The sequence below is a fragment of the Botryllus schlosseri genome, chromosome 8 (assembly GCF_051294905.1).
Source record: "Botryllus schlosseri isolate E-star chromosome 8, Bs_hap1, whole genome shotgun sequence".
NCBI lineage: Eukaryota > Metazoa > Chordata > Ascidiacea > Stolidobranchia > Styelidae > Botryllus > Botryllus schlosseri.
In genome coordinates, this window is record NC_137243.1 from 3698146 (window position 1) to 3720433 (window position 22288).

General features: G+C 39.4%; 2 protein-coding genes and 1 long non-coding RNA gene across 4 annotated transcripts in view; 2 read left to right on the plus strand and 1 right to left on the minus strand.

The window, feature by feature from the left end:
* The window catches only part of LOC145444182 (sodium-dependent glucose transporter 1A-like), an 87353-nt gene that overhangs the window by 19783 nt on the left and 45282 nt on the right, over positions 1 to 22288 (minus strand). The gene's annotated exons all lie outside the window — the stretch shown is intronic.
* The window catches only part of LOC145444194 (uncharacterized), a 79411-nt gene that overhangs the window by 10211 nt on the left and 46912 nt on the right, over positions 1 to 22288 (plus strand). The window lies entirely within an intron of this gene.
* LOC145444185 (uncharacterized) lies at positions 322 to 14359 on the plus strand. Its single transcript, XM_080322117.1, has 11 exons — positions 322 to 489; positions 1863 to 1909; positions 2311 to 2346; positions 3352 to 3399; positions 4353 to 4563; positions 7362 to 7494; positions 8308 to 8452; positions 9523 to 9648; positions 11323 to 11405; positions 12652 to 12771; positions 14037 to 14359. The coding sequence occupies exons 1-11, from the start codon at positions 368 to 370 to the stop codon at positions 14196 to 14198; spliced, it is 1233 nt and encodes a 410-aa protein (XP_080178243.1). The 5' UTR covers positions 322 to 367; the 3' UTR covers positions 14199 to 14359.

Sequence of the window (22288 nt, forward strand, 5' to 3'; positions counted from 1 at the left end):
CTCGTGGCGAGGACCTCGGACCTCGGCCGGACTCGAACCCGCAAACCACTGGTGTTGCAGCCGTGGATCACACCACTGTATGTGCTATATCTCGCCTCAACATCATGTGTTGTCATTCACTTTATTAGGCAAACCTCAACGGGCCTGCAATCATCATAATACATTATGTTTGAAAAAATAGAGCTGAATGCGTGCGTCGTTACACATTCTCAATTTCACAACTTCGGTAAAGAGATTACGGGGTGAATGGCAACGAACTGCTACTTCACAGCCTTTTTCACTTCGCGACGAGGCATTTTTTCGCAATTCACATGTATATTAGCGTTGGCAGTTGCAGGCTTCGCACAGACCAAACGGACCAAGCGCAATGCAAGCTCAAGCGATTGTACTCACTGCTGTTGTTCTCTGTTGCTTCCGCGTCACATATGGCGGCTCGTTCGTGCCTGATGCTAACCAGGAGATGGACGTGGCAAATGGATTTCTCAATGGGTATGATCATTGAAATTTCTTCCTTCTCTGTTGGCATTGAAACAGTAAATATTTGCATTCTGTTGGTATTGATGCATATGAATGCCATACATACATATTATTATTATTAATATTATGTCGGCGAGTGTATACTGTTTAGTATACGGGATGCATCGTCATACTTAAAACGACCGCCTAATCAATGTCTTACCAGTACCGAGTAGGGTTGCATTTAAAACAAACGGCGTTTTAAAACACTTTGCTTAAAGCATGTTTTATACAGTATTTTACCAAATGCCTTTTTTTAAACAATTTTTTTTTCAAACGTTGTCTAATTATGCCATATTTCTGTAATTACTTCCGAAAAACTTGTAGTATAAGCCTACGCACGATTTGCACCCGATAAAGTCGAGGTTTACGATGTAGCGTGGCTGGAACCCTCGAAATCGTCATTATATCATTGGCACGGAAATGGTGTTCTGATGATGAAGACTGCCGACCGCAAAATTGCTGCATTATGATGTAGTCCTGGTGAAAGATAATTTTGGTATATGTATCGGACTGCTCGGGTGCCGTTTTCATCGAAGGAGCCAGATTTACCTTATATTTCACTGGTTAATGGCAATAAATTGTGACATTACAATGGCTTAAAATATGTATCAGACAAGCGCCATGTTACGTGTTTGTTTCAAATTGATTTTCGTTTTAAATGCAATCCTAGTACTGAGACAGAATTCAATCATAATAAGAGCGACTTCGACCCTCTGCATTATGCGGTGAAGCATACAATCCCGAATGAACATCCCAGCAATTCATTCGAATGGCGTTAGCGATGCCAACTGAATTTCAAATGCTCTATATTACCTTGTGTGTATTTTCGGCCAATTATATCAACTGTACTAAATACAAATAAGAAAAGCGGGATCGGTGAAAATGATAAAAATTTCCGGTGCGAATCCTCAAATAAACTCCATAGGCTGAAACGTTTATTCGAATTTTTCGAGCCATAACTGGAGGAAAGAGTGCTGTAAGAAATATTATGCGATTTAACCAAAAAGCAATACCGTTTTTGTGAAAAATCTACGATTAGCCAACCATCACTACGGCTCGAAGACCCAAAACAACATTAGTACTTCATAAAGTAGCACCAAATCGGAGCCTCAAACATTGAGTACTAGTCAACTGCCGACGCGACTTGTGCGAGCGCGTAGCAGTGATGCCGATACAGAATAATAACTTACAACTAACGCTGAGGTCACTACATAAGTTGCATCGGCATTCCATTTAGCCATCCTATAAATACACGAAAATATCTCATTAGCTTTGGCGATGGCCCGCCCGTACATAGCCATAGCCAATGAATATCACCGATGCGTTCAATTTACTCTTTACAGGTTGTCAGAGAAGGAGGTTTATGAACCAGGGCGAAGACGCTATCGGCGTATGTAGTTTTTATTTATTCCACATAACCGTGTTTTCTACTGCAATTCTAGGGGCACATACGTACAGTTTTGTATTTGAGCGGTAATGGGAAAAGGCATAAGTAAAATTCTTAAATTTCTAAGCCCCATTTATACAGTCCTTGGATAAAATTACACGCAATGGATTTTTACATATACCTATAATAGATGGCCTGCATGCTGGCAGTAGATGTAGCATCAGATCATGCCATGTGTTCATTATAAGAGCGACGGAGTGGAAGGTATGGACACAGGCTCTCAGAACTATAGTGGCATTACTCAGTGATGTTTGAAGATTCTCTTCTGAGATCTTGGAATCTATTGCCGGATAGATTATGGAACCATCAAATCCCTGTGTGTCATCAATTTACTCTCCGTGTAGATCATTGTAAAGACGTGAATGACAAACAACTTGAAGGTAAAGCATGTATAGCCTACTCCTGGTGCTAGAGTCTATAATTATTACTTGACAATTTATACTACGTTTCCTATTCGTGACAAAATCATTGGATGCCTCGTCGTAGTCATATTTCAAACGTGCAATTTCGTAATGTACAAAAGATCTCGTTTGTTTTGAGATAATCTGTTGGCGGTATATATACACTTACAGTCTGAGTCGATAGCGCATGCGGTGATCTGGAAATAATATCTTGCCGATAATCCTCCTTCTTCCGAAAAATTTCATAAAATACAAGGCGCGATGACATGCAATTCCAAGAATTTTGCGCAATTATCCTGGGATATAAGTCGTCACTGCAATATATGTCATGTTTGTGACATGAATGTTTCAGCTCTAAATGAACTATATACTAACAAGCACATATTCTTTGTGGAGTGGCATAATACTCGGTGATGTGCACGCTCCCAATTGTTCCCATGCAGTCGTCGAGCATGTCCGCATTCAAGGCGAAATATGCGCAATTTCTTCTAAATGAATACTATTTGTCAGCCTTCAAGATTATCGCACCACGTCCAAACATATCGATCGCGCCTTCCACCACATGCCACCTCATTTTGTCGCTTGACTTTTATATTCTCTACATTACTTTTCATTCAGTGTGCATGCCTCTTTTCTACATCGCCTAGGCCCAGGTGTCGTCTGATTTCAAAGACTATACTCAAAGTCGCTCCGACACCTTCCTATCTTTTCATTGTATCGCAGTTTATTGTGTTTTGAAATGATGAAAATATAATGAACTAACATTGATACTTGAACATAATATCACAGTTAAAGGGTGTTTAACTTTGTTTGTGACATGAAATGGACTACTTCTATATAATTCACAACAGAATCAATTAAAATTCAATCTGGCTTGAGTATCACGAGTATGAGATCAACAACACCCTAACTCTTACCACATAGCCTATTATATACCTGGGTAGGAATATATACTTTCACTAATTTCTTTTGTTTCAACACTAGGAAGTGTAACTTCGGGAGAATTTGAAGCGTCCAAGGATTATATGACAGGTGAGTTATTTAATATATGAAGCATGCCGATTCGTTTATTTGCACATATATCTCTAAATTTGCGTATCGTAGCATCCCTGCTGCTCAATGAGATATCAAATATACTTTAGGTCAGTAGTTCTTAACCGCCGGTCCGTGGCATGTTTGTCGCCGGTCCGCTAAATACATTGTAACTTCACATCTCGATTGAAAATGCAAGAAGTTGAACGCTTGCCTATTATTTAGAGAAATGGAAGGGCAATTTTTTAATTGATTTAGCAATTTGGAATACGGAGTAGGTGGTGTTGTAATGGTATTCATGGTGTGCTTAGGACTAGGCATACGTCACACGGCTGCAAGTATTCCATATAGAACTGTTATACAGTATCATACAATTCGTTTAAGATCAGTGAAAGCTGAGAAGACTTTCTAACTAATATCCAGGTACTTTCGACAGAACAATTAGCGACATTCGGCAGTGAAATGAGATGCTATCAAAGAGCCAAGTCGCATTTCCTTCTAAAGAAGCATAGGCCTAAGATTCAAAATCAAGTTGGTGGTTTTAAAAAAACTAAGCCTTGCAGAAACGTCAATATAGGATCATATATAACAAGTCCAATGTCAAAAAGGTAGCATTTAATGTAGTAGTATGGGTTATTTTTTTTGAAGATTAACCGGTCCGTCAAATTTGTTTTGAAATTCTGCTGGTCCGGCAGCTGAAAAAGGTTGGGAACCACTGTTTTGATGATTGATTGATTAATTCGTGGGCAGCGTATTGTGATCGAGGGCGAGATATCTTGTCTCCTTTGGTCTTCCGACCATAAAATTATTCGATTCACTCGAAATCCCTTGCGTGGTAGCTGCTTTGGAAGGCATTGCAGAGTCTTGTTACCTGTAAATGAAGGACTTGGACTACCAAATTGACGCGTTGCTACACGTAGGCCTACTTGCTTCACACACTGGTCTTGTTGCAGCACTGGTGGATTTCGGAAACTTCGATAGAGAAAACGAAGACCGGAAAGCCGTTCTCTGCGTCGCGGATCATTTCGGAAAATGTTCGGTCCGTTTTCCGAAAATTTCAAAGGCGTGGCATGGATTCTTGCAGGAGAGAAAGGGCGCCTCTGTAGCGGCCTCGTCGGTTGCGGAACGCGAAAATACCTTTCTGTTTGGGCAATATGACATGACGTAAGTTACAGCGATATATCATTAGTTTACTCTGCAATGTGTTTACTATATGTAGTAGACCAGGTCTACTCAACTGGCAGTGTTCAATCCGGACCTTATCAGTCTCCGTATTTATATAGTTTTTTTGACAAAACCAAATCCAAATTAGCAGCGTAAATCCTTACTGTATGTTTGCGTCTACTTACACCTGCTAGTCAACATTATCAAACATGAACTTTATAAAGAAAAGATATCGCATCTGCGTGACGAGTGAAAACACTCACCGCTAAATTTGACTCGCTCTCACCACTTTCTTACCAAGATTTATAGAATTAGCTAGAAATAGAAATAAAAACACTAATTCTCTCAGTAACCGTGACTAACGGAACAATAAATACATTGGTCCTACTGCGTTTGCTAATATCGCTTTACCAGATTTTGTGTATAGTTTTACCGTATTATATTCGCGTGACTGTAAATCATTTCATGGCAGTTATGACCGATCAAGGCAAATTTTAAACCTTTGTAACTGCGCTTTTGCCAAAAATAGCCGAGTAGCCCAGTTGTAGTGTGTATAGCAGACCTGGGCAAAGTGCTGCCCGCGGGCCAAATGCGGCCCGCGGAGCTATTCCGAGTGGCCCGCGTGCCCGTTCCTTGAAATTCAAAATATGAAACCTACTTTTGAATACTGCTGCGTGGAATAAAACCATAGGCTGTATACACTGAACCGGAACGGAAATTGGTTTACTTTGAAGCCTGTTCAAGTGTTCAATGTTCATTAATATGTCGCAATTACACAGCCTCCGTCCCTCGCTGCATAATCCAGATTCAAAATAAAGGCAATGTAGCAAAGTCGCCATTGTCAGATTACGAATTACACGGCCTGTTCTTCAAATTGTTTCGTGATAGGCCACGTTTCCAAATACCTATTTCCCAAAACAAATCCATCCATACTAGTTTTTAATTTGAGATATCATCACCCATAAAGGATGAACGGGCATGTCAAAAAGGAAGCCGAAAGCTAAAATTCAAAGACGGCAGGAGCACTAAATAGGGCCGTAACTGCCGCACCGCAAACTCCACAATCGGGGGTCCTAGCTCGAAGGGGCACCAACAAATTATTTCGTAAATTAACATAAATTAAAGAGTCTTTTTCATATATTTACAAACTTTATTCCAATTTTCTTCGCGCTTCGCGCGATTTATCGTGGCTAGTTTTCTTTATATTGATATGGGTACCCCTCTCCCCGATAAAACGCCTAGTTTATAGAGATCAGTATTTCGGCGTCGGCCGTTACGGCGTCACGGCACATCAAGACGTTAACAATGACGTTTCGGCTAACATGCGACTGAGCGAAGTGTGTTGCCAAAAAGCTCGGCGGCGAGGAAGCCTTGACTAAAAGTACCGCCTCATCTTTGCCGGAATCGATATATATGTATATGCAGAGCCGTAACAGCACTTCGTCAGCCCCCCCCCGAAACGTTGCTCATGGCCCCCCATGGGGTGATAAACCGATCTTCTGGAGGGGCTTGGCCCCCCAGGCTAGACGCTGTTTAACGCTATTTATAATCTACATCAGCTGTCCGTTTTATTCAGCTGTTGTCGCCTAATCGTGCAAAAAAATTCTCTAATTCATGATTGAACCGATCATTATAATCGGGTATTGCATATATATTGATATCAATTTTTATCCTCTCTCTGCTCACGTAATCAGATTTACCGGTTGAGCCGAGTAAGGTGTGTTTGAAAAGGTAGGACCACTCAATAATAATTAACATCTTCGGAAGCGCGAAAATTTTCGATAATTCAATATAAAATAGTTCAATAAGATCGGGAATTGTATATATATATTGCTATCAATTTATTGTCCTCCCTGCTCACGTAATCAGATTTACCGGTAGAGCTGAGTGAGGTGTCTTGGAATCTGTAGGGACCGAAAATAATAATTATAAACATCTTCGGACGGGCGGAACCGTTGGTATGACTTCGTTACATGATGTTATTTCGTGACCTCCTGTCCTATACCTCTATGTATTTTGTATACGTAATGAAATTTTGGGCCAAGGTTTTCGCGCTGCCGATCGTTCTGGCACACTTCTTGGAGTCGCATGTTACATGGCCTAAAACTTTATATGTCTTCCTGCGTCGTGGCGCGGTAATGGCCAACGCCGATATGCCCACTTCTATAAATCTTGCGTATTTTATCTTGGTGGAAGAATACCTAATAATTAAGGAATTTGAAAACTTGAAATTTTTGAAAAAGTTGCATTAATTTTCAAAAATACTCTATAATTTATGCTAATTTACTGAACAATTTTGGGCCCCCTTCGAGCTCGTCCCCCCGCAATTGGGGGGTTTGGGGTGCGGCAGTTACGGTCCTGTATAAATGAAGATTTCACCAAGCCGAAACTGGTCGGAAGGCACCGATCTAGACAATAAGCTTTGTAGTATCCCAAATACCTTTTAATGTCTTAACATTGTTTCGAATTATGGCGGAAAATAAATAGATTATTGGTTTTTGTTAATTAACTGTCATGTTCTCATTATCTAATACCAGCGCATCCACTGAGCGGCATTTATTAGCAATGTAATTCACTGCTTTCAATTTAGAATTTAATAGGCTACGCTGGAGAATATAGCTAAACATTTTGACTCGGCCCGCCAACATATTTTCTGTTGCTCATTTGGCCCGCAGAGAAAAATAATTGCCCACCCCTGGTGTAGTGTATACTGTATTGTATACTATGTAGCAGACCACATTATTGGATCTGCTATCGTATGTTAATATACTACACTGCACACTGTATGGTTTATCCAGATATAGGGCGAGTCAAGTACGGGCAGTCGATGTCATAATCTCACCGCGTGCCAACGTGAGCGGCGTGGTATACGGCAGATATCGTTTTACATTATCGGACATGGGAGGCGTTACCGTTTACAACGACGAACAGGTGAAATATAGCCTGGACGTTCTGAGTCATTATCAGCCGTGGAATTGCGTGTTGTTGATACGCAATCCATGACAGGTAACTCTGCATCAAGGAGTTCCACGGTCCTGGATGTGTTTTGGAAACCACGAAATCTTAAATAACATAACTCTGTGAAAGGCATATTCCCGCGTACAGCACACGCACCTGCATACGACCGATAACGTAATCTAGATAATGTTTTCCCAGGATATCAGTACTCCCATACGGACGATTCTGCAGACACACCCCTGACCTGAATTTGCGTCAAGGTTATTCGCGGTCTCCATTTTATAATTGTAACACTGTCGGCATTTTTGGCTTGATAACTTCACGAAAATTTCTACTTGACGACCTTTAAGACTTAAAATGTTGATACCTTGACAAGTCATACAGCATTTGCCGTAACAGATTGCGGCTTATGTTCTCAAATTTGTTGTAGGAGTTTTAACACATAGGTCGCCAGTGTCGCCACTTTATCATTGTAAACGGTGTCTTAAAATGCCAAGAAGTGGGCTGCGCTACAAGTCGGCAGATATGGAATCATAATAGAGAATATCGGCCTTGCATAAATGACTATTATAGTCGAAAAATATCACGGATATCACAAACAAACAGAATAACGCATATGCATGTACCAGACTTGCCACTCCATTCCACCACTCCATTCCATTCAATTTCTGTACAGTGAGCATAGCAAACAACGGCAGTCAGTGCAACTGACTACAGGCTAAGACACGCACAGCATTGTATTGTGCGATTTGACTTGAATTAAGTTGATATGTTTAATGTTTACAGGCTTCTTGTGGCGCTGACGAGAACGGGTATTTCGTCGTCGGACTGAATAATGATGGGTTGAACGGGGTCAGAAGGTGGATGACTGCAGGCAACGAAGACTTCGACCTTACGTTGAGCACGGATACGATGAGTCAAATTTCGCAAGGTAATAACCACTTTTTTAAAAAAAATCCCGGGACTCGAGAAATTAGTTTCAGGTACAATATGTATATTGCTAGTGTGTCCTGTCAATCAAAGTTTGTTTGTTTATTCGATAAGATCCATTACGCGGGATTTTAATTTCAAATTTATATCGGATTTCCGATTCTTTGTTTATATGAGCCACAGCATTAGTACTGATCTTGCTCACGGGTTGTGATATTACCTCGTGAGGAATGACATCAGTCTTGGAGATTATAAGGATTGACGAATGAAAAATGAACCATTTAAGGAAATATTACATTTGATTAAATTCACAGTGGAATCAAGTAATTAAGCGTCGAAATATTAATTCATTAACCACTTGCACTTGATCACGATCCAGGGAATAAACTATAAGTTGTGATATCGTACTGGAATGACTTTGTACAGCTCGGTATACTTTAATTTCATGAGATTGGTTCGATCAACAACTTTATCTTTATAAAGCATTCCGAACATATTTAATAATCCTAATATTCTATGTATAGGCTATGACCACGAGCCATACACATGGAACCGCACCGGTACATATTTCCGTGATCTCATCCTGCGGCGTAGACTCGGGTTCCTCAACAAACTTTGCAAGATGTCGCAGCCTTCTGCTTCCTCTTTGTCTTTTATTTAGCGCTATACCCACACGACAGACCACGACATGACACTTACAGACCAGATATATTTAAATGCTCTGCATTTGCGGCGAGGTTTGCGAACAGGAACTCAGATTAACCCGAACAGGGACCAATATATGTTCTACTACAGCGGGTCTCAAACATTTTAACCTCTCGGCCCCGCGAGCAAGACTAGCTCGAAATGAATGAATTTTGTATTCCGTAGCTGGCGTGGATTGTTCTTGAGAAGCTAACACCCCCCAAGGCCACGTTGGCTTTCGCCAATCAGGTTATCATGTGGGCCACGAGTGAAATGCGAAATAAAAAGTATATTACAATACGCAGGGAATTGTATGTTCTTGTAACATTCCGATGTTCCTGCTGGGATGTATTCGTCATAACTAGTTACTGATGATTTCTTTTTCAGATATCCGAGGCAACGACTATTCCGAAAGCAATCTTGATATCAGGCCGAAAATAGAAGCTATCGTTTTGCATTTGGAAAAGAAGGAAAGTCGGTTTTCCAAAACTCTCATCCCAGACCTGATCACACGTACGTGTTCGACTACATTATATTGAATGGGCACTGTGCTTTATACATATGTTGTGGTTTCAAATTATAGCTTGAATTGTGAAAAAAAAATTGCAGCAGCCATTTTTCACGAAAAGTCGCCGTATTCGAACTGCAGCTAAAATATTGTATCGAGAGATGCTATTGCAATTCCTCAATCTCCGTGGTATCGAGGTCACGTATCATCGCTTCTTAGCGCTTTGCGAGACTTCCAGCGCGTATTTCTTCACTGTTTCAGTCACACAGGGTACAAAATTCATATTCTTCAAAAAATCCGCATAGAGTTTAGAAGCGATCGCGCGCGAAAGCGACACCACAGTGATTGATGAAGTGCAATAGCGCCACATCGTATTCAGAAGGCAGTTCCCCTTTAACGCTTTTCTCATTCGTAGATTACTTATTTTTGAAATTATAGTTCGAGGTATGCCGGTTCTGACTGTAATGCTGAAGACTTAGGAATATCTTTTTCCTCGTTGCCGGTGGAGATCCTACTAAATCAGTGGTTTTCAAACTCTTCAAAAAAATCACGAAACGGTCCGTTATCAGTTTTTTAAATGAATAGCGGTCTCTTACAAAACTAACAGAAAACAGCAGGTTCAATTTTATAGCCTCAACGTGACAGATGTACATCGGATATTTGCGACCAGCTTGATTATGTTTGGTTGCGTTTTTGGCAACGCAACCGTAATATCGTGAGATAAATTTTGATATTGCAAGAATCCACAATTCCGGAAAATTCTGGATCGTATGAATTTCTGGAAGGTGCCTCGCGGTCATCAAAAACTTTCTGGCGGACTCCAGTTTGAGAACCACTGTTCTAGATTGAAAATTCAATGAGCCCGTATTATAAAGTGATTATGCTCGACCCAATGTACCGTATTGGTTTTTAGATGGAAGTTTTGGTAAAAAATACTATCATCTGTGGATTAGAATTAGATGGATGACATTTAGGCAGGGATATGTGAAACTTCGGATGGTTTTGGTGTATCATATAAAGTTTGACGAACCCTTCCATACCGTTAGAACCAGTACTGTAGGTTATTTCTCTTAATAACAATGCTAATCTTGGATGCACACATACTGTACTATAACATTAAATATTACATTACTATTAATAACTTAACTATTACATTCATAATAATGAACATTATTATAAATGTTTAAGTCAGAAAAAGATTATTCATGGAAATGTCTGAGTTATATTAGAGAATGTAAACGGTCTGATTAAGCGCCCCGGGCAAGCTACCCACAAAATACTGACATGCGAGTAGCAAGTTTACCACCAAAGGAATAATGATACGATTGTTGCATATGTCTAACTTTTTCTGATGTGTATGTGGTGGATTTGACGATCGTGATCGTGATGCTGCAGCGTGTGAATGATGCCTGGAAGTTCGTGCGGTTTTGAGGGCGAGCTGATCCAAATCATTAAATCACCGTGATTATTACCGCGTTCTGTTGTCGTGCACGCGATACCACCATATATATCATTTGAGGTTTGCAGAAAAAACGCAATGTATGTATCCATAAAATAAGCTTTAGCTTGCCAAACATCTCATCGGAAATCGAGACTTACGCGGTTGAAACAACAAGCTCCTGTTTCGAAATGGTTTCCAAAGCTTAACTTTGTTCCTATTTTTCAACCTGCACCAACAGATAGACGCAAAAGACGATCTTTCCGGCCGCAAGCAACTGATTGTGGAAGGAAGCGTTACATCGTGAGCTTCAGACATAACAGGGTGAGGACTTAGATCGAATCTGGATTCTATGCACGATAAGGGATGTTACTTGTACATGCAGTCAGGAACGAACTACTTCTACTTTTTATCAGTACTCAAATTTTGCCTCCTTGCACTATTTACTCGAGTCGTGTGTTCTTAGGATACTTTCACTACTATACTGGAACACTTTTCAGGCAAAACTACTTCCATATTAGACTTTGAATTGTGAAAAGTATGAAGTAGTTTTGTTATGAGCCGACGTCGTTTTAGTGCGTGATATTGTCATAAGAACCACGACAATTGGTCCGTGTGTTACTTCAAGTGAATATATTTTGAAAGATTGTGCATTAGTTATTTTGTATGAAGATACTTCTTGCAATTTAGAAATTATCCGCATCGCATTAACATCCAAAAGTGCGCGGTTCCTCTGTCATTTCTACTTTTCGAAAGTATGTACGTACGTACACGTACAGTAGGGCTGTTCAAAAATAACTTTTTTCCGGATTCCAGCCATTCACTGATTAAATTGTCAGGTTACTCTAAAAAACGCTGCACACCAAATTTGGTTCGATTCTAACAAGTATAGGACTCCGCAGATCCAATTAAAATTTTTAATTTACTATGGAAAATTGAAAAAAAAATTCCAAATTTTTCTGCCAACCCCATGAAATTGTTGAGCTGTCTTCAAAGACGTTGCAAAACCAATTTGAGTCAATTCCGACCAGTAGAAGCGGAGTTACGTGAGTTTTTCGATGATAATCCTCGGATTATCCTTGATCGATGGATAATCCGCGATTTATCAACGAAAAACTCACATAACTCCGCTTCTACTGGTCGGAATTGACTCAAATTTGTTTTGCAACGTCTTTGAAGACAGCTCAACAATTTCATGGGGTTGGCAGAAAAATTTGGAAATTTTTTTTTTTAATTTTCAATAATAAATTAAAAAATTTAATTGGATCTGCGGAGGCCTTTACTGGTTGGAATCGAGTGAAATTTGGTGAGCAAGGTTTTCTACTGCAACCTGACGATTTAAGAGGTAAACGGCTTGAATCGAAAAAAAAAGTTATTTTTGAACAGCCCTAGCGTACCGTCGTACGCCTCATCTTCTCTAATTCCATTTCTAGTAGTTTTGACATTTCTGTATTACTACTTCTACTCGTAATTGAGTAGAAACTTGCAGCTTTAATTCTGCTTCTGCTTTGAGTAGAAACGCTTATTACTTTGACTGTCCTTGGTTATTCGATGGTATACTGTATTTAAGAATGTGGTAACACCGGACAGAGCAGACATTGGAATATGCCATGGAAGCTGTGATAGTGCAAGATGGCCTGATGCAGCGGTCGCCCTGAACGCAACTGGACATGCCATGAAAATGCTATGGGTAGGTTATATTCACAATGTGCATGTTGCACGTCGTGTCCCAATAATAAAGGGACATTCTAATTGATGATAATGATCAAAGCCACCGTATTTACCGAGATTTTCATTCCGTTGCTAATCAGTTTTTCTTTTTGTTCCCTGCCGACTTCTCATTGCAGTCCCGACCTAAAAAGTGGTCTGGGAGTGGGACATATCTATGTACACTAGGGCTGTTCAAAAATAACTTTTTTTCCTGAATCTTGCTGGTTACTTGATTAAATCGTTAGGCTGCCTTAAAAAACGACGCATACCAAATTTGAATTCATTCCGACAAATATTCGCGGGTTACGTAGAGTTTGAAAATTTTGGATTTGCCCAAAAACGCAAAAAAAAATTTTTTTCAAATTTTTCTGCCAACCCCATGAAATTGTTGGGCTGTCTTCAAAAACTATGCAAAACAAATTTGACTCAATTCCAAGCCGTAGAAGCGGAGTTATTTCAGTTTTTATTCGATAATTCTGGGATTATCCTTGATTGGTGGATAATCCCAGAATTATCACCGAAAAACTGGAATAACTCCGCTTCTACGGCTTGGAATTGAGTCAAATTTGTTTTGCATAGTTTTTGAAGACAGCCCAACAATTTCATGGGGTTGGCAAAAAAATTTGAGAAATTTTTTTTTTGCGTTTATGGGCAAATCCAAAATTTTCAAACTCTACGTAAACCGCGAATATTTGTCGGAATGAATTCAAATTTGGTGTGCGTCGTTTTTTAAGGCAAGCTAACGATTTAATCAAGTAACCAGCAAGATCCAGGAAAAAAAGTTATTTTTGAACAGCCCTAATGTACACACACACACACACATACATACACATACACATACACGTACACATACACACACACACACACACACACACACACACAAACAAACACAAACACACACACACACAAACACACACGGAGGCTTCATTTTTGTTAGTTCTTTCTGCATAAATATTCTAAGTACCGGAACATATTTAGACTGCGCTTCCGACATCAAAAATAATACCAATAGTCATGATTGACATTTCGAAGCAACCCCGAGGGAGACTTCGGCGGCGTGACTTGATTAATTAATTTTGGCGTGTGAACTCTGTCTATACATTGACATGATGCCGACATATATTCCTTCATAATTGCTTGTTTAGTCTGGGTGAGAATTGAAACTTGGTGTTAGTTGTGCCGATAATCACAAATTATGATTTAATTAGTAACGCATTTCGTTTAGAATTCGCTTTATATTTACAGAACAAATTCGGCAGGGTCAGAATGTTCGGTAACCCGGAACCAAAGGCGTGTTGCTACCCAAATGCGTACGCCAGATTTCACTTCTTGACCTATGACAAGTGCCACAATCTGCTGGCTGACGTCGTGGACGATATGATCGCGATCAGTTGCGCCTGTCGCTAAGCCGCAATCACGGCTTGTTACCGGAGAAGCACCATACACGGCAAACGCCAGCGTTCGATGGGGATCTCGTCGTGCAAATACTGTTTCATTCCATTTTTATGTTCTGGAAATATCGAATGGCATCGAATTAACTCTGATGGAATAAAAATAATCACCCCGAATTCGTGTAGTCCAGAGACGCGTATGAGATAACGGCTCCAACATAGTGCTGGTGTAGCTGTAAACGCATGCAATGGATAAGTTGAACTACTAAGGTAGAAATAAATTCAGCTTCCAAATTAGATCAGAATTGGAGTAGTAGCTGCACAGTTCTTTTTTTCAAATTTGATTAGAATTAGAATTACTGAATCCGTAAAAAAATTAGAAATTTTTCGTTAGAAAGAAATCGAACTAAAATCGAGTTCATCGTATAAGTTCATATCAAAACAGAGTCCGTTCTGATAGGTATGGCAAATGTCTGTACACCAGCCTAGGTTGGTGTCGCACTTTACAGTTCTTCGGTAGCATTTTCAGGAAAACCGCAAACTAGATTAAAATGTAGATGAGAGCATAGAAACGTTTCACAAATTAGATTAGAATTAGAGTTATATATTTGTCCAGGCAAGGGTAAGGTCATACATCTCAGGGGCGTGGATTCAGGTGGTCAAACGTAGTGACGTCACATAGTTTGTTTCGGAAAGTGGTGACATCAGTGGTGATATTGTTTGCGCCGAATGTTTAGCCCAGAGGTCCGCCAATATCGCGCCACGACCCGAATTTTAACTCTGGAGACCTTCCAGTCGCATCTGTAGTGTTGCTGCATTGGAGTGATGTATTGCAAACTTATTACTTGAAGAATAGGACCATAAGCTCAATCAATCAATCAATCAGGTTTATTAATATTTTCACCGTTTCAAAACATCACAAGAATGCGATACAATGAAAAGATAGGAAGGTGTCGAAACAACCTGGAGTACACTCTTAGAAATATTCGTAGATTTACCCAAATTATACCGGTAAATTTGTCCCGTCAGTTATATTAACGGTAAATGCCCGTTAAATTAATTTACGGGCACGTCAAAAGTAAATTTACTTGTTTTTAAAGGTTAAAAAAATTACACATTAAGTTCGTAGAAGCAATTTACGGGATAACCAGTATTTCAGATTTACTTTTTGATTTGTAAAAGCAATTTGCTGGATAATCAGTATTCCGGATTTACTTTTGCATTCGTAAAAGCGATTTACTGGATAATCATTATTTGCAACATTGCTATCGAACTTACAATTCGATCATTTTACACGCTTACGGTCTTATTATGGACATATATTTGTGATTTTCGTCATTACATCATGTTTCAATCATCAAGCATATTACGACATCGGTGGCCGTGCTGAATGCTAATCGGGGAATGGTATCCGAACATTTGGGCATTGCAGATACCATCGTTTATATCGATTTATAAATAGTATCCTTTGATACATCAAGGTCTAGCAATAGTAGCATGCCACGCGAATTCGGTATGTTATGTAGTTTTACTGCAGGTATGATCTTTTGTGTAATTATCTGTTGGACCAGTTCTGCCACCATTGTAGACTCCTTAACGCATGTATGATGCAAACTATATATCGAAACACTGGAGCTGGCGTATAGCCGCCATGCTCCTTTGCCATTGCGACGAGAGTAGTAGACGTCCTTTACCTTTTTCCCGCGAATGGTCTTATGAATTGTTTGATCATGAATTCGTAGCTGCTCGAGCGAAGGGTGCCTTTATTTAGTACATGCAAGCTAATGAAAAGCTAATGCAGCTAATTAAGCTAAGGAAAAGCTAATTAAGCTAATGAAAGGCTAATTAAGCTAATGAAAAGCTAAGTAAGCTAATGAAAAGCTAATTAAGCTAATGAAAAAGTAAGCTAATGAAAAGTAAGCTAATGAAAAGCTAATGAAGCTAATTAAGCTAATGAAAAGCTAAGTAAGCTAATGAAAAGCTAATGAAAAGCTAAGTAAGCTAATGAAAAAGTAAGCTAATGAAAAGTAAGCTAATGAAAAGCTAATGAAGCTAATTAAGCTAATGAAAAGCTAATTACGCTGATGAAAAAGTAAGCTAATGAAAAGTAAGCTAATGAAAAGCTAATTAAGCTAATGAAAAGCTAATGAAACCAGCGAATGTAAAAACGAAGCCAATGAAGCAAGGAAGTAAGTCCAGGTTAGTATTTTGCTCATATGATTCTGGATGTATCAAATCCGAAATTTTAAATCCAAGTTTAGAATCTGGATATTCGATTCTCAATAGGGATTTTTGAATTATGATTGCAATAGTGCCAATTCAGACCTAACTGCACCCTGCAAACCGGAAGATTTGACGGCACCGACAGGTTTGTTTTGAGGTGTTCATGGTGTGTCTCGACTAATACGGTCATGGTCATGGTCATTTACACCAGGCAATTTTCTACATTTCTATTCCGTAGCGGCCGACTTGTACAACGGCCCACATTCTTGGCTTTTATAAGACACCGCTTACACGGATGAGATGGTACCTAGGTAGGAATTCTGGAGTCGACCTCGGTCGGACTCGAACCCACAACCCATTGGTGTTGCAGCTGTGGATTATACCACTACGTTATCTCGGCACTACATACAGCGGTGATCTCTGACGAAGTTTTTCTGCCTACTCGGTGCTAAATTGCCAGCACGCCTAACATGATAATGTGGCCGGTTATGATTGCAAACTGAATTTGATAGCGTGAACGAACATGAACATCAACGACATTTCAAAGGGAGTTCATTTCTTGATGGTAATTAGTTAGGAAGGCAAGGAGGATTTGAAAACAGCATTGTCTCACAAGCTCCAGCATGCCTGCTATCAATCAACGCATCATACAAAACTGGATTAACCCGTTTCGGCACGCGATATGTCTGGTAAACCGAATTCGCGTGGATATTGGTTGCGGGCTTGACAGTAATTTTTATTTTACAAATAAACTTCACATCATGATCGACAGATTATGATTTAGATTATTGATCGTTTTCTTTAGAACTGAATCAGTCTGCGCATAATTTCAAAATTGGGAAGACTTCTTTTTCGTTACCTAAGCGAAACCTAAATGACGTACTAGTGAGACATCGGCACCATTGTCATCCTGATAATGAGCAATGAGTAAACTAACGTTTGAAACGTCCGGATATGTACTACTTTGTAATTGCATATATTTGCTGCGCTTTTGATTAGCTTACTTCTCATTACCTTAATTAGCTTTTCATTAGCTTACTTTTCATTAGCTTACTTTTTCATTAGCTTAATTAGCTTCATTAGCTTTTCATTAGCTTATTTTTTATTAGCTTACTTTTTCATTAGCTTAATTGGCTTTTCATTAGCTTTTCATTAGCTTACTTAGCTTTTCATTAGCTTTTCATTAGCTTACTTAGCTTTTCATTAGCTTAATTAGCTTCATTAGCTTTTCATTAGCTTACTTTTCATTAGCTTACTTTTTCATTAGCTTAATTAGCTTTTCATTAGCTTTTCATTAGCTTACTTAGCTTTTCATTAGCTTAATTAGCCTTTCATTAGCTTAATTAGCTTTTCCTTAGCTTAATTAGCTGCATTAGCTTTTCATTAGCTTGCATGTACAAAATAAAGGCACCCCGAGCGAACAGTACATTGTGACGTCATACATATTCCAGACATAGTGGCGTCAGACGTCAGACATATCTGAGCCTAAGCACGTGCGGCTGAATGTTCCTAGATAGATATTATATCGACGCGATGTTTTCGCATTGGATAATAACAAGATGCGTTGCTGTAAGATATTGAGGGTTTCGAAGCCACAGCTTAACTCTAGCTTTAGAATATTGCAGGTGTTGATAGCAGATATTGTAGGTATAGCAGTATCCGAGCTCAAATCTGGCAAGTTATTCACAGTCCTGTTTCTGAAGACGTATGTATTTTCGTTACAGTTTAATGGTGAACAGAAGCTATGGCTTATAAGAATCTGTTACATTTTCTGACATTGAACTACACGAAAATGGAAGCGTTATGGCATTATGAATCATGACGTCGAATGCGTATGTGATAGAAAGGGATCATTTCGCCTCTCGCTTCTAGCACGATGCCGTGCGAAATACATTGGACGTGCGATGCAAAGGAATATAGCCAGAAAAGTTTGCAATCACGCTGGAAAAGATGATTCAGGTACGAAGTCCGAGGCCATGGGTATCCGTATCAAACTCAACTTGCGTCGCTGGCCGGATTCAAACTTTCAAACCGTTCGCGGGCCGGATCAGTCAAATCATTCGAAAATGTTACGGTACATCAAAACACCCGACCTTACTTTTCGCTTGAATAGTTTATTATCAATCCTGTATACATTTTGCTATATTACATAACATTCACGATCATATCATATGGATATATTCTAGCAGCGCCTTTACTCGCAAACAACGGAATTTTGGCAAAAATTCCAAGATTGATCGTTTGAATTCAACCGCTAAAACACTGACTCTAACGACGGAATAAGCTGACATATTTGTATGCTTCCTTTGTTTTATTCGCAATCTGCCGTTAACTCATCGTATGCGCTTTGAGGAACACAAGTGATTTAATTGTAAACGCAGACGTTAGAATTTGGCTCATTATTAATCGTCATTCGGGTTTCTCTGTCTGTCTGGGGCCTTTGAGTAGAAGTGATACAGCAGTGCGACCAAATATATTTGAATTGTATTTTTTATAACTATTATATTCTCCATGCGACCTGCATATAACAGTTTTTTTTTCACTTCACGAATAACCACTTTTTGGCACATTTCTTCACAAAAATATGAACTCAGTGTGCACTTTTTAGAGTTTTGGGAATTGGATGTCAGTATCACCAACTTGTTCTCGATGATGACTAGAGTAAAACTATAACACCACTGTCGGATAATTATATCACGGTCTATGATCTTGACATTTGTGGCCTTGCGGGAAGTATTTCTTACAATAATATCTCAACATTTGTTAAAGAATGTGCTGGGTAATACAGGGGTTTTTCAAACTACTCAGAATTGCTTGGTAGGCCGCATGCGGCCTGCTGGCCTTATGTTCGACACCGCTATCCTAGGCCATCATTATTCGAGAAATTGACGAGAATATGAAAAGTCGCAGTATGTCATACTATAGCGTCTCAAAGTTTCCAAATTGTAACTGTGTTGATGACAGCATAATCTTTGTTCAGATTATAGAAGAACCTACAAAAGAGCATGGCCCAGAGTAAAGTCCTTCAACTGCTGCTGAAGTTTTGATGAAGCGCTCTTCATTCAGGCAGTTGCTGACTGATGATCTCCACAAGAAAGACTGGATTTTCGTCATTATCCACACTTACTTTTTTTACGTGTTCCCGCACCAAATAAACCTGATTCAAATTTACTGGTCTCAGGAACGTAAAACTGCTGCAAGGGACCAGACGAGTATATTGATATTACAGCAGATTTCTGTTACCTTTAGTTACGGAAATTTTTCGTAAAATTTCCTACGGTCAGCATATGTAAAATCATATTACGGGGAGAGTTATTTCGAATTTACTGGTCTCATCAGCGTAAAACTGCTGCACTGGACCAGACCAGTAACTTGGTATTACAGCCGTTTTCCGTTACAACAGGTAACGGGAATTTTCCGTAAAAAATTTAACAGTCAGTCTTTGTAAAAATAAATTACGGTCAATAATATTTACGGGAAAATATTTTTCAAATTTACCGGTCTCAGAGTCGTAAAACTGCTGCCAGGACCAGACCAGTAATTTGGCATAGAATATTTTTAACAGTGTAGCCATTAAGATCAGACACCCACCTTAGCCTAGGCGAAGTAAATAAGAGGCATGCACACTGAATGAAAAGTAATGCAGAGAATATAAGACGCAAGCGACAAAATGAGGTGGCATGTGGCGGAGGGCGAGGTCGATGTTAGAAGCTGTCTTTTATCTGTTTGAATAAACAATTAAACATATTAGGAGTGAGAAAATGACCATATAGTTATAGGCTAATTAGTTGAACATGACTTGAACTCGTGACTGTACATTGTACATTGTACAATGTACAAGCACACTATGAATCAGACTCAAAACTCAGCACCCGGTACGAGATAGGCTATTGTTAGTTAATTGCATAGGTACCATAGCATATTCCATTGTGGTGTAATGCTGAAGCCAGCTGAGTTCAAGCTCATCCAAAACATCGAAGTAAACACACAGAAAGTCACTTTCACGCACTAGAAATTTAGATTTATGTCCATATCTGGATCCGGCAGTCGGAAAAAATATATGAATCGGGATCCAATCGTGTTTTCGAAAAACTTGCCGGATTCCTGTCCGGTAATAATCCAAAATTCTGATCCTGCATAAATCGAGTGTCCAGTTAAGGCTTACGTAATATGTTATAACGTAGGTCCCAGCCCAGTCCGCTCCTAAAAGTCACAACAGTCGCGACTTCGTTAATATGAAAGCCTGCAGTCGGGATAAGTAACAGAAAAGTGTGAAAACCTGCATTGATATTGGTATTTATCTACTGATGTTCATGAATGACTAAATTTTCATATTCGTTGTTCACAATATAAGGCGAAAGGCGGTGCACCAGGTCAGAGCTTTAGATGGGCCATACGAGCAAAGTCTCACCTGTGATAGCACACTTAATCGTAATGAGGTCAAAATATACAATTACTGGTAATAATCGAATGCTATTGTCGCCCTTATTCCGAATATCCAAATATTAATAATAAAAGGGCATCAAAACCCCTCTAAATCGCGAAGGAATGTGATATTCGGCATTGTTGCGTACAACGACAGCGAATATTGAAAGAATAGAAACTGAGGCGCCTACTGTGGCGTAACTATCCGGGAATCGTAGAGCAGTTAAATAATGCGCTACCGGCTATCGGTTATGGACTTCGCCAAACGACAGCGCAATACGTATTGTGAAGTTGCAACGGCCACCCTGTTATGCAGAGCAAATTCCCTTCTCTTACTGATGTAACAGTTCTGTATTTCCCATGCCAATCTTCATTTGTGGATATGTACTACATATTATGTAGTACCGTCTTACGAAGCCTGTGTGTGAAAAGTGAAAAGTTATAAGTAGGGCAAGTTTTGTTGCAGTCAAATCAGTGAAAGTTGCACTCATTTTTGACGAAACTTGCAATAAAAAGTTGCATTTATGGACAAGCTCCTTGAAAGGACTGGGTTATGTGATACTGGAATCGTTCCTATCCAAGGAACTGTAGCAAAACTCAATGTTGGCAACTTCAACAGAATCAATAGCCTGAAAAAAATCGACCAGGTAAAATACAATTTTCGGCGGTCTAGCCGGAATGTCCGTCAAATCAAAAGGACCTCAAATTTAAACAACAGTGAAATAATCAAGCGATCTATATACATATAATGCCAAATATTTCCAGTAAAAAGTTAGTTGTATAAAAAATCAAAAAAAAATGCTGAACGTTGCATAAATATTTAAAAAAAGTTGCAAAAGGTTGCATGAAAAAAAAAGAAAATTTGCAATATAAGATTCCTCCAAACAGCTTAAAACACCATAATACATAACTTTTGAGTATTTAGGAAGCTGCCGGAAGCTGGAAAAAAGGCTGTAAAAGTTGCAAAAACTTTGGTAAATAATTTTGGCAGCAACCATTTTCCTCATAAAGTCACCGTATTCAAACTTCAGGTAAAAGATTTACATGAGTGTTACTTTTCAATCTAGCTTATCTCTGTGCTGTCGAGGTAATGAGTCATCCTTCATAACTATTTGCGAAGTTTCTTGCACTCATCACTTTTTTGTCGCGATTAAGCTGAGAATTAGAGATAGTTGTCAACCGTATTACACAAACCATACTATCCCGGAAGCTGTAAGGCAGTGGTTCCTAAACTTTTTTCCTCCAGCGACCCCTTTCATAAATTATCGTGCTCCAGCGCCCCCTTCTTATTGTAAGGACTGTAATAAGGACAATGGGTAAGAGGGAGGGTCGTAACAGCAGTTCGTCAGCCCCATTAAAAAACGATTGTCTTGCGCACCCATAGCGTGATAAACCAAACTTCTGAGGGCTTCGCCCTCAAGAACCCCGTCGCGTGATTTCGATGGTCAGCAAAGTTTG

Bases quoted from the DNA above. Each gene is read 5' to 3' on its own strand.
- LOC145444185 (XM_080322117.1), top strand. From the start codon at position 368: ATGCAAGCTCAAGCGATTGTACTCACTGCTGTTGTTCTCTGTTGCTTC. The intron at 7,495-8,307 runs GTGAAATATAGC...TAATGTTTACAG, and splicing joins CCGTTTACAACGACGAACAG to GCTTCTTGTGGCGCTGACGA. The intron at 11,406-12,651 runs GTGAGGACTTAG...ACTGTATTTAAG, and splicing joins TGAGCTTCAGACATAACAGG to AATGTGGTAACACCGGACAG.